General features: G+C 38.4%; 1 protein-coding gene across 3 annotated transcripts in view; it reads left to right on the top strand.

Annotated features, from left to right (window-relative positions):
- Window positions 1-13,410, top strand: part of ELAVL2 (ELAV like RNA binding protein 2) — a 95,830-nt gene that overhangs the window by 40,658 nt on the left and 41,762 nt on the right. The window contains exons 1-2 of one of the 3 annotated variants that reach the window (XM_031054235.1): window positions 2,106-2,189; window positions 4,578-4,818. In XM_031054235.1, coding sequence (XP_030910095.1) covers window positions 2,118-2,189; window positions 4,578-4,818 — 313 coding nt within the window. In that variant the 5' untranslated portion in view covers window positions 2,106-2,117. Of the gene's footprint in view, window positions 1-2,105; window positions 2,190-4,577; window positions 4,819-13,410 lie in introns of those variants that run through there. The other 2 variants (XM_031054234.1, XM_034072836.1) reach the window with 2 other exon arrangements.

Genomic DNA, 13,410 nt, shown 5'->3' with positions numbered 1-13,410 from the left:
AACAGGTATAGAGCCCTGTTTCCTGAATTTACTGATTTAGGTTTTTGAATGTGGTAACTGCTGAGCTACTTTGATAATCCAAAGTGTAATACTGTCTCTGAAGCTAATAGTCAAAACTGTATTAGCTTTTTTTTCATAGTAGTAGTTGACTCTTCAGTACTTCGGCATTTTACAACTTTTTTGGAAACTATTCACAGCTCAAATTCTGTGTTAATCTGCCATTTTAATGAAAGTGTTCAGACTGAAAACATTTTTAAATTACATTTGTTTTTCTTTGGTGTAGCTAGCTATCCTCTTTTGTTGGGTCAGGTAGAAGTGTAAATAAAAGGGTAAGAACTCTAGTTTTCCAAATAAGATGTAAAAGACCACTCTGTACAGCCTTGAAAGTAATAAAAATGGTTGAAGGATTGGTAGAGCAAAATCTGCTCTTGAGACATAATGTAGTAGCTGGAGGTCTAGTGTAAGTACCTTGTGGAACACTTCAGCGAAGATGTTATGCGAGCTGGAGGTACTTCTTGGGAGGTGCTTTTTGCTTTTTTGAGATGTGCTGTGATGCCTGTGCACAGGGAAGTCTATGTAGCAAGTACTCTCAAGTCCTGTGCACACATGTGAACTGTCCTAGAGTTTTCAGTCTGCAGCCAGTGGCTCACAAGAAGCAAATTATCTATTAAGTCATGCTGCTATGCTGAGAGCCATAGTGATCCAACTACATCATTTTACACAGCTAACTACTGTAGGGCAGAGAATTTTGTAAATGGCTACTTTAATGCAGTCTCATTAAAGCTTGACTGGACTTGAAAGTAGTCACTTGAGGCTTTCAGTTTTTCTTCATATAGTAAACAGTTCATCACACATACTTGCCTGTATACAATGGAGAGTGTATACTTCAGAAGTGAAAATGTTACTATTGTTTTTGGGTTGATACTAGAGAGAAAGGCTTTCAAGTTAGGAGCTGATACAAAAGTTTCAGTATTTTTCATAATGAAATTGTTAAGGGCCTTTATCAATCTAAGTTAGAAATAAAGACCAGACATGAAGTCAGCCAGCTGTATTTACTTTGGCAGCAAACTGAAATGAAGACTATTTTGCACTAGTTTAAAACAGGCAAAGTTGTTTTGAAGCATGTGTTTATAAATACTGGATGCAGTAGCCTTCTAAAATCCGAGTGCTTGTAATTTTTATAACGTTTAGACTTGCCAAATCTGCTAACCAGAGGCGAGAAGTATCTTGTATTTACAGGGGTCTGAAGCTCTGGCAGCAGTCCGGAGTCTCCCTATTTATGCCATTGTGCTTATATTTAACATCTGGAATGCTTGTAATTGTCTGTAATTGGCCCATTAGCTTTTGTAGTATCCTCCTAGCGCTATTCAGTTCAAATCCAAGTGGGTTTGCAATGATGTTTTATTTAAAAGCAGTGTGCTTGGGGACAAAAATACCCTTATGATGAAGAGCTATTTCTTGCATATTTTGCTTCAGTTACTCCATTGTTGAGAAATCAGCTACTGCCACTTGCATGTCCAGTGGTACTCTTAAAAAGTTATTGCAAGGAAATTGTGGAATACTGTCTGTGCAAGAATTTAATTTTTTTAAAACCTAGAATTTTAAGAACAGACTGGATTCTTCAGTGAAGTAGTTCACTGTATATATATTTTTCTTGTGGGCTGGGAAAGGCATGTAAGGGGAGTTGTTTTTCAATGCTGCATGGTCATTCTCTGTGCTAATGGACTCATTGTGTGTGTGTGTGTGGGGGGGTGGTTTTTTTTTTGGGGGGGGGGGGGTTTCATCCCCCTCAGTCTTAAAGATTTTAAAAAATTTTGTGGTGTAGTTCCTTTTAGGCATGGTGTGGTTCCAGGGTAGATGCACGGGTAACTAGACTGCAGTATCTTTTTCATCTTCTTAAAAATAAGCTTCTTATGTAAGAAAAATTACTTTAGAACTTAATTTGGAAAGATTAGATTGGAATTGCCTCAAATCCAATTAAGCCACACTGCATGGACGTGCTGGGAATATAAATGCAATTACTGTAAATTTGTACAAACTGATTTGTTGCATTATCTTGCTAATCTAACATATGGTACTTTTTGTGTCCATATTGCAGACGGCAACTCCAAACTAACATGGCAGTCAGACTGTGTGATGTGGCTTCTCTGCTTAGAAGTGGTTCGTGGGCAGCAGAGCCTTGGACTGGGGTCTGTGGGTCTTTTCTTAAATTCTGCAGGATACTTTTTAACATGTTAATAGTGCTGAGGCCATACCAAACTCCTAATCTTCCATTTGGAATGTTAACTCTTGTGTTAACTCTTGTTTGATACTTCATTATAGGCTGTAGGTTGTGTCCCCAATCTGTGAGACTCTGGAGCACACTGGTGTATCATGACAGCTTTTTATATAATATGGTGATCTCCTGTAGAACTTAAACTGCAGTGACTGGCCTTTTTTCTAATGTCAATTAGATTGCAGTATGAACTCAAATCACTCGGTCGATGATTAAGAGTAGTATTATACTAAAATGGTTTTGGTATGGTCTGAATACTAAATAGCAATAATGTAAAAAAACAAACCTGTATACTGTTATTTGTGATTACTATTTTAAAAGTATATTTACAAATCTTGCTCTTAAGAAATTGTATGAAAACTGTAAATATATCTCAAACTATTTTTCTGTGTGGAAAATATTTAGTAACTGCTGATGTGCTTTGTGTTTTATGAACAGTTGTATTCAACTTATCAATAGAATATGAATTATGTGTAAAACATATTAGTGTCAGTTTTTTCAGAGCAGATGGTTCTATAGCTGAGAAATGCTGTAATTTCAGCATACACAGGCTACTGCACCTGTTCACTTGAATATTGGCATAGGATCTCATTCTTGCCACCTGAACACAAAACCAAATGTGCAGTTAAGTGAGGATTGTTTGTTGTCCTTGCTAAATCCTGCTAATTTTGATCAATGAACACTTCAAATTTGAAAAAAAGGAGAGGGTGTGAAAAGCAATTCTAGAGAGAGCCTCAGTCAGAACACAGCATTTGTGACTACTAGCTCTGCCACATATACTAGTGTTTTGAAAAGTAATTTCATCTTAATTAGGATTATCTACTTTCTCATCTTCTCAGCAGACTTGTTTTATCAATGCCAGAAGCAGGTTACTGCTTGGAGTTTGTCACTAAGGAACTGTTGTTCCAGTTCCTAGCTCCTCAGAAAAACTAGATCAGATTTTTATATTAAATGTTCTTAATAGATGCATCTTCCCTTTCTTGTGTTGTGCTGAAGTAACATCTTGGAAAATAATTCTGTATGCAAAGCATAAAAGTGTGTTCCCAGGGATGTCTGAATTTATTTTAAAGACAGTCAATTTAGCTTCTCGTATATTTTTAGGAAACTTAAATTTATGTTCCTTCAGTACAGTTGACCTAAGCAGGGTATGCTGCTTTGAACAGGACATTTGGATAATCTCCAGAGGTCCTTGACATTACACTGTGATATTACAGTAGGCTTTGTGCGAGAAGTCCTCCTAAAAATTTCAGTATGAGGTTTAATTTCAGTGACTGTTGGATGTTTTTAGTGAAGATCTTGCTGAGTCTTGCTTTTGTGTTGAAATATTTATTACTAGAAAATTAATTTATAGAATTTCCTCTTGGATGTTGTCTTGCGTGGTTGGTTCAGACAGGGTGGGTAGGCTGACCAAGGCCTGGGTATTAGTCTGCAGTTAAAAATCCATGTAATTATCAACTGTTACCATTCAGTGACTGAAATGGCAGTGGTAGATTGTGGGCAAATCCTAACAGTTCTCCAAGTGATTGCTGCTGTATCTACCAATCATACAGTCAATTACTTTGGGATGAAATATGGTAGTTCCTGGAGTTGTTATCACTCTGATTTTGATGTATAAAAGTAGATCAAGTTAAATACCAAATTTTTAACTTCTGTTATTGTGCAGGGGGAGGGAAGAAGTGAGAACCAGGGATTGTCAGTTTAACTAAAAGCGCTTAGAAACCTAATTACAGCCGTTGGTGACAGAAGGTTGACCTAGAGGTTATCAAGGACAATTTTTTCTGTCCCAGCACATGCATATATCTCTAAGTCTTTCAATTGCTAATCTTTCTGCTTTTGTGTTCTGCTATTGCTTATGAGAAATAGGCTCAGGATGCAGTTAACACCCACCTCTTCTTGAAAATAACCAGATACTATAACTTTAAAAGCTATATTTCATATCATTTCAATTATTAGTTGTAAGTTAATAGAACTCTTTACTCTTGCAGCAGACCAGTTTGCTTGGTAACTAGAAAGGCTGTGATGCCACTAAATGTAGGGAATGTGGGTCGATGGAAACTAAGCTTTGACTGCTGACTTCATTAAGAAGGATCCAAAAAGTTTTGTGGCAACTTTATTTGCCTGTAAGCTTTTTGAAGTATTACTTTGCCTTACAGTTAAAAATCCTTCTGTATTAGTAGAGCCTTTTGCATTATAGAGGTAGAATATGGCCTTGCCTAGTGACAGGTACTGCAGATTCTTGTCTGAACTTTCCTAATAGATGGTGAAATATGAATTTTGATGGTTCTTGTTTTCTGTTTTTCAGCAGGTAATTGCTGCCATGGAAACACAACTGTCTAATGGACCAACTTGCAATAACACAACCCATGGTTCAACCACCATAAACAACTGCTCATCACCAGTTGATTCTGGGAATGCAGAAGACAGCAAGACCAATTTAATAGTCAACTACCTTCCTCAAAACATGACACAAGAGGAACTGAAGAGTCTCTTTGGCAGCATTGGTGAGATAGAATCCTGCAAGCTTGTCAGGGACAAAATAACAGGTATGTTCATTTGGGAATTTTCTGTACCTTTATTTTCTAAAGTGTGAGCTGTTAAATGATGTTTTCCACTTACATCATGGAATAAAGGCAGAAGAAAGTAATGCTGGTGTTGCTAGTCAGAAGGAGCTTAGGTTCATAATCTAGATTCTGCACCCGAAAATTAAGTGTGTTTGCAGTTAATCAGGTTGGTTTGAGTACTGTAAATGGTAACAGGGTATTTAAATCTTATGAGCTTTAGAGTCTTTGAAAAAAAGATTTGGAGTAATTTTTTCCTTAGTCCTAGTTGATGCAAAACTTCCTTTTGCATGGATGTAGGTAATTAAACTTGTACCTTGTGAAGAGGGCAGACTACCTTACTTCATAGGTGAAGCTGCTTTTCTAATGCAGCACTTCAGCCACTTTCTTGATGATGCATACTTGAATCAATATAGTGTAAGTGTGAACTGCATTATGATGTGTTAGTACTTTATTTTAGCAATAGCTGATGTGTACAGGTTGACTGTATTAGACCAGTTTTTTACCTTTGGAAGAACTACCAGACGAATGCCAGCACTTTAAAACAAGACTAAAAGGATGATTGGCAAATTTCAGTTTCTCATCTCTATTTTTCAACTCCAAGCCTTCTCAAGAAAACATTGATGTACCAGTTGTTTCAACATTTTATTGGGTTTTTTATTGGGTTTGTTCAGAAATGTTGACTGAAGTGAACAAAATACTTTATTTCCTGGCTTCTCTGCCCCAAGTATTCAAATATCCTGCTTTCAAGAACACAGTTTTAGCTTAAGTTCTTGATTGCAACACCTGAATATGCTGGTTAGCTTCTTTGTGTTCAGACTACACCTCTTTGAGGCTGCATGTTCTTCTACCCTTTGGTTTAGCGTTTAGGGGTCAGTATTCCCTATTACCAAAAGGTAATATCAGAACATGGGCATTTTGCTCACACTAAATAAACTTTGTGACTCAGTGTTCCCCAAGCAGCAGCAGTGGGAAGTGGACACAGGTTGTTGCTTTAGCACCTACTGCACTTGATGTGTTTATGTTGACGGCATGAAATATGCTAGAGACATGTGTTTTCCCAGCTACATACATTAATAATGAAGGACAAGGCCTAAAATTTTTCAGGCAGCTCTGGTACCTACCCTACAACCTGTCTTTGGCATGCAGCACATGCTTTCTTCTTTAGTCCTGATGATTTATTTATCTGCTCCTCTAGCATGGCAGGAAACTTACAACACCTTTTCCTACATTTGTTTAAATGCTGTGTCATCAGTACAAGGATGATGAGTAAGAAGAATCTGGCAGCAAAAAGATACCAAGCAGTACCTGCTGAGAATGAGCAGGGGGACATAAATTAGGGATCTCATCTCCTAAGTTTGACCATGTAGTTTGCTGCACAGTGAGACTGACTTTAGCCAGAGCCTGTACCTTTATGAATAATAAAAAACTCCTTTAATTACCAGCATTCAAACCTGTTAAAGAAAATACTGATAGGACACTTGGTAATTGACATCTGTCATTCTCTGCATGATGGAGGCAGCGTTTGAGATCACATCTAAGTTTTTTACTTGTGCATGGTGTGAGAATAACCTCTTAACATATAAAGGGATGTTTTTGTCATTGGTCACTCCTGATGATAGGTCTTAGCTACTGTCCTCTAAAACAGTTTTGTTGTCAGACTGCCCTTGTGTTTTCTGAGTCACAAGGTGGATTCTCATACCCTATTTCTTCCTGCAGTTCAGCCCTATACAGTGTCAGTTAATTATGCTTGACTTCAGATGCCTTACAAAGTAGAAATTGATAAGAAAGGTAGATGCCCATACTGGGGCCTAGAAGGGTGATGCTGTACTACTTCTGAGACTGCAAGAATGGGATTTTTTTTTTTTTTTTTAAGTCTTGATCTTTTCTACTGACGATTGTACTCACAGTTTGTTAATTTGAAAGTGAATTCCCCCAAAACAGGGGCATTCTGCTTGAAGAGTAAGACTTACCAAAGATGGTGGCCAAAATGTATGCCTTTGTTTTAATGAATTCACTAGGCCATGGTTCATGGCAGTTCCTCATTTCAGTTAGTGATTGTGACAACTTATTCTCCCAGAGGTAGAGACCATTTAGGGGGACAAAATGAGCCTAGCTAAGAGGCTGCTTAAAGCCCAGCGCTGTTCCTTTGGCCTCCTTATTGAATAGTCTCTGGCTGACTCCCATACTTACAAAGGAAGGCTGCTTTGCCTCCCCTTTCAATTCGAATGACCAGCACTTTTTCCTATAGCAGGTGGCTTGCTTTTAAGCTGTTAGGTACTGGAATGGTTAAATCTGTGAAGTACTGTGCTTCAGCATGGTATCCTTGCCCGCTGAAAGCATTGATTTTGCTCCTTTGGGCTCTACGAAACTTACTGTCTCAGTAATCTCTGCTCTTTCACTGAATGTGAACAGTACTGAGTGTGTTTTGGGGCACCAGGGAAACTAGACTCTGCTGATGACACATCTTGCTGTCTTCAGCTGAAGGCTGGTTGATGCAGAAAAAAAGTCTGGCTGTTCCTTAGGTAATGACCTCTGTGCTTTGAAACAAAAGGTCTTTTACTTTGCAGTCAGGGAACAAAAGGTCAGGAAACAGTTAAGAGATAACTTGTGCTTTGTCAGTTAGTGGGATGGCTATTCAAAACGTTTATCTGTCTTGCAGATCTGAGTTAATATGTTTAGCATTCCTCATATAGAAGATTGCTTGCTTCTTCCAGTTAAAGGGCTGCTGCAGATACACAGAAGTGAGCCTCAAGTTCTTAATAATGGATGTGCAAATTGTCTGCATCTCTACATGATAGTTTTGATGTTTTACATGCTAGAAGCTCACATTGCTCCTGCTTAGTGTCTAAAGACCTCTTGCCTGGGAATAAATGGAAGAACTCTTGTTTGAAGTGATATCTTCTGTATAGCATAAAGTGGTGTCTAAGAAGAATCCTGGCTTTTAACTGTGCTCTTGGTGGAAGAGGACAGCCAGTGTTAGAGGGGAGAGAAAGTAGAAACACCAATTCTATCAGAGAGCAGCTCCTCAGCTTTGAGGCATACATTCAGCTGCCAGCAAAAACACTGCCTCAGCCTTGTTCCTAAAGGTTTTAGTATAAATGAGAAATGTAGCGTCTGACCTTATCACTACATTGTTACTTCTGATTTAAGTAGTTTGGAGCAAGATTACCTAGTGTTTTGTGGATGCTGGAGATAGAAAGCTCTAGTTCCAGTCTTGTTCTTACTCATTTTCAGGTTTTCTACAGGGAGTTCTTGAAAAGGAAATTTTTCCTTTTATTTCTGCAAATCAGAACAGGAATTGTTACTAAGTTTCTGTGAAGTAAGATTTAACATGAATTACATAATTATATTGGTTTAATTCCTGTAATTGCCAGTAATTATTGGTTAAGTGAAATCTCATGAGTATTAGGTACCTGGTAATACCTCTACACTCCCCTGAACTTGTCAGTGAAAGCTGAAATGCACTTTCATAAAGGCTAAACTGCAAATGAAAATTAGTAAGGGGGAAAGCATAGGTCTGCCTTTGACTTCATTTGTGACATGCTGGAACTGAGAGCTGTTTGCCAGGCAGGTAAGATGAATCCAGTGTAGGAACACTAAGAAATCTGGTAGTATCTTCACTGGTAAGCGAAATAAAACACATAGATGAACCATTTCTCATCAGTGAAGTATGTTTTAATGTATCATAGAATGCCTTGGGCTAGAAGGTACCTTTAAAGATCATCTGCCATGGGCAGGAACAACTTTCACTAGACGAGATTGCTCAAAGCCCCATCCAACCTGGCCTTGAAAAAGAAATTCTAACCTATCTGTCAATATTAGCAGGCAGTATCAAGAGTTACAGACCTTACCCTACTGATGTGATCAACTAGGAAATTTTAAGACTTAAGGAAGCCTGCTGTATACTGGGTCACCAATGCCATTTGTTGGAACTCAAAGGGATCAAGGATGGCTACTGCCATCTTGACCCAAATACTTGTCAGAGCATCCTGTGGATTTTGACCAAAATTACCTTCCACCCTATCTATTTAATATTCAGTTTCCAGTCACATCTGCAACACTAGAGTACATTGAAGACTTTGTTATAGGAGTTCTGCAGCTTCTTGAAGCTGTCTGCATACTTTAGGGTTGAGATGAGTTGAATTTGAGGGCCTCCCTGCCTGTGGAAAATGTATTGGAGGGAAGGGAGGCACCCTGGAGTTTACTTACTGATTTTATGGGTGGAGTCTGAAGCCCTGTTTTTAAAAGGCTGTTCTAGTAGTTTCAGTAATGCTTTTTTGCATGGTGTGGAATTTGTTAAAACAAAGTAATTCCTTACACTGTACTGTCAACAAAGTTTGTGCTCCCTACTGATTTTTACTTAAGTTTACTTAAGTTTAATTGTGAAGTAGTTAGGGTAGAGAGCTGAACTGCAGAAGGTGCCTTCTGCTGGCCATATGCAAGTATGCAGTTCATGGGCCCATCCTGCTGTTAAGGTAACATTAGTAAATGAAGTTTACTTGCTCAGCTAATGGGAAAACACTGAAAGTTTTTTCAGCAAGACTTAAAATAGCTGATTACTGTTCCGCTCTTCTACTGATGGTAGAGAAATTAAACCTTGATACTAATGAAGATTTTAAAGGGTGCTGAGCAAGAGTCTCTTTATGTGAGAATCCTGTTAAAGAGAGCAGCATCTGAGATGCAGGGGCATGAATGTCACTTACCTTTGCTTCCTAACCAGAGAATCTGTCTGGAATGAGTCGCTGTGCTCAGATATCCTGGAGTCTGTTAAGTCTTACATGCTTTTGACTAATGGAGGTATATGTAAACACAAGGTACAAAGCTACCACATGAACTAATTATATTCATACAGTAGGTGGGAGATCCTGTTCTCAGTGCATCATAACTGAATTGTTATTAGCTGCTCTAGATAATTGTTTAGTTTAAGGGCTTTTGCATATTCAAAAGCAGCAGATAACATTTTACTGTTAATACCAAGCACATGTCATTATGAAATATTTTTTAGCTTAATTTTTAAATGTAAGGGAAGGTAAAATGGTATGAAGTCTAACTATCAAGCTGCCCCCCTGTTCAGGCACTTAAAAAGCACAGCCTTTCTTCTAATGCAAGGCAGATGGATTTAGCGACTGTTGACAGGCTACTTAAAAAAAGAAGATGTACCTTAGTAAGACTGTGCATTTTCTAGACCTAATTTCCTGAAATGGAGGCAAAAATGGCATATAGGTAAATGACAGTTATAGGTACAAGTAAAAATAGCAATGAATGTGGTATCCTTACAGAAAGACGTGAGTTCTTAATGCCCACTGTCTTAAGTGTAAATTCAGTTGTACATGTGGGAGAGAAATGCTTGATTTTTCTGGTTGTTTTTTTTTTTCTTTTTCCACTGTGGAATAATCTTCCATTATTTCAGGTCTTTGCTTCTGTCATTTACCCAGGAGTATTTGCAGAGTTTTAGCTAAACGAACTGTGGAATTCAGTCTCACAATTTCAGAACGTTTCTGAGTTTTCTTGGCTTCAGAGCTCCTGTACTTTTCTCTGATTAGGGTAATCATACACTTGTAAAATCCTCCAGTTTTCTTTAAAAGAGAACCTGTTAACACCTGTAATGGTTCTAGTAACACTGGTCATAATTCAATGTGTGCAATGTATATGCATAGGCAGTGCAATGCTAGGAGAGACTCTCTGATGTCAGTTCCTTAGTTATTGAGTACTCTGCTCTAGTGTAGAGTCTGAGCAAACACCTGGTTACAATGCTGTACTGTAATCTGCCCAAACAACTGAGGCTGTGGGATCGTAAAATCACAGAAAGGGTTGGGTTGGAAAGGACCTTAAGGTCATCCAGTTCCAACCTCCTGCCGTGGGCAGGTATGCTTCACACTAGACCACATTGCTCAAAGCCTCCTTCACCCAGCCTCGAACCCTCTCAGGGATGAGGCAGCCACAACTTCTCTGGACTACCTGTTCCAGTGCCTCACCACTCTCACAGTAAAAAACTTCTTCCTTATATCTAACCTGAACTTCCACTGTTTAAGTTTGAACCTGTTACCTGTTGTCTTATTGATGCAGTCCCTGATGAAGAGTCCCTCTCAAGCATCCTTGTAAGCCCCTTTCACATACTGGAAGGTTGCTGTGAGGTCTTCACACAGCCTTCTCTTCTGAAAAGCCCAACTTTCTTAGCCTGTCTTTGTATGGGAGTTGCTCTGGCTCTTTTTACTTTCTGTGCAGCAGGTCTTCTCTCAGCAAAGTATGGGTGAAACACTGATGTTTTACTGACACCTCATATTCTGTGATATGCTTGCTGTTTTATAGCAGTCTTATGGTAATCAAGGGAAAAAGATACTGTGTGTCTGAAGCAGCAGAAGTGTGTTGTCTGACTGACTTCTTGCATCTAGAACATGTGGAATTTATTAACCTTTGTTGTTTTCTGTACTTCTGTTGTACAACTACACAGACTCCTAGCTCATGTTAGTGTCTGTCAAGAGCAGAGCTGATGGAAAACTCATGCCTTTTTTTATTCTCAGTCCTTAATCCCAGTGTGCTTAAAGTTTGCAGTCCTATTTATTAAGTTTCCATTCTTATCCTTAGAGTGCTCTCTGTGTGAGAGATTAGAGTAGTTTGACAGCTAAAGGAGGAGCTGGCTGATGTCTTATGTGGTGTGCTTGAGTCTCTGAGAGGCAGGGGCTCTTGCTAGCTGTTGCTTAGTGGTGCACCGAGGTAGGGTATGAGTTCTGGCAACCTAACAGTTTATGATCTGGGCAGGGATGTGGACAAAAGGTGTCTAAACTGTATTTTGCCAGTAGGATGCCTTGTGCAGAACTTGATTAAAACGTGAAATCAAGAATAAAAACTGAATGGGATTAGAGGTAAATTTATATTTTATTACATGATCACTGTTTGATTTCTTCTCTGGAACACCTTGCTTAAGACTTTTAAGCATAGATTTTTCTGGGGGTGGGTGTGAGGGGGAGGGTTGTTCTTAACATCAGCTTTTTAATGTTCAAGGTAGTCCATGTTTGGTACTCTACAGCTGTTATAGTGCAGTCTCTGATGTGGCCTAAGGACTCAGTGTGGTGTAGCACAAAGTTAATAAAAGTAATTTTGAACTTCATGTGCTTGTTGGAAAAAATACAACAGCAGAGTACTGGATTATTTAGCTGGTGGTTGGAGTACTGACCTGTTGTCTGGACTGCAGTAAAAATGGAGTTACATTTTCAAACAAGCCTTGTGTGGCTCCAGAGCATTATTAATACAGACTTGTCTTAAGTCTGTTATTGTTGTATTTTGTAGTTACTATTCTTTGGTTCTACATGTTGCTGTTTAATGTTACTGAGAAGGACTTAGCAGCATTTACTATACTTTTTCATAGTACATGGCATAATTTATTGCACTTTGCATGTCGGGTCATGAGTCATGCAGATAGGTGAAGATGAAAGAGCTCTCTCATCTTACGTTACTCAATACAGCATTTGATTGTCTTTGCACTTCCATTTCACTCTCTTGCAGGCACAACACTGCTTTGACCTTGCAGAAGTTCATAGGCTTTGTTTTCAGAAATATGATAGAAAAAAGTGTGCTTGGCTAAATCTGCAGTCTGTTCCAGTGATTCAGTTAAGTTGCTTAGTTTTTACTACTGACATTGTAAAAATAAGCTATTTTTAAAATGGTTAAACAGTTAATTTATCCATATATTAACCTGAATTAATGATCTGATTTCAATATACAGCATAAGTGAGGATTTGATGTTTTAAAACTGTAACTCTTCATAAAGCTAAGCATAAGGGACCTCTCAGTGTAGTGAATCAGAACATCATCATTGAATCGCTCTGCTTTTCAGCAGACTGTGCTTTTTGATGGGTATTAATGCAGTAGACATTTTCTTGCACTTCTCTGCAGATAAATCAAAACTCACTCTTTGTCAGTCATTGCAGTAACTTATAAGAAGCCTGCAAAAAGCGTTGGATCTTATAAATTGGCAGTGGTTCTCTAGTGATGAAGAATATCTTGTGTACTTTTAGCAGAGATAGTACTCTTACAGAAGACAGTGCTTCCACCTTGAGTCCCGATGTTGCCTGTCTGGCTTGTCTTATCACTGCTTATTCTTTCATATGTTTTTGTAGGTACATATTTCTGTTATGTCCTAGTGATTCTAGGCCAGCTGTTTGAATAAATGTTACTTCTAGTGGAAACCAATGCATGCTAGGAGATGTTTGACTAAGACAGAAGGAGACTTGTGATCTGTGTTCCTTCCTGTCTTCTGAATTTTTGGATCTATTGAAGATAAAATTTGCTTTTCTTATCCTGGTTACTCTGGTACCTACTGTTTTATATGGTTTAAGCCCCAGCTTTCAGCCCTTCTTGAAATTCATTTGAAGCCTAATGTTGCTGCACAATGATTACGAAGTTTTACATCTATAGCAAGATGCATTGATTATTCCCACACACACCTTTTTATAGAATTTTGCTGTATTCCTGCAGGAATTAGTTTGTGGGGACAGATTTCAGTTTCAAGTAATGAGAATGACAGCTTTTCTCAGTGTATCCTTTTCTGTGTATTTACCAAGTAAAGTGAGAAAT

This window comes from Melopsittacus undulatus, chromosome Z (assembly GCF_012275295.1).
Source record: "Melopsittacus undulatus isolate bMelUnd1 chromosome Z, bMelUnd1.mat.Z, whole genome shotgun sequence".
Lineage (NCBI taxonomy): Eukaryota > Metazoa > Chordata > Aves > Psittaciformes > Psittaculidae > Melopsittacus > Melopsittacus undulatus.
Note: the sequence above shows the minus strand (reverse complement) of the source record. Positions and strands in the feature narration are given on the sequence as shown.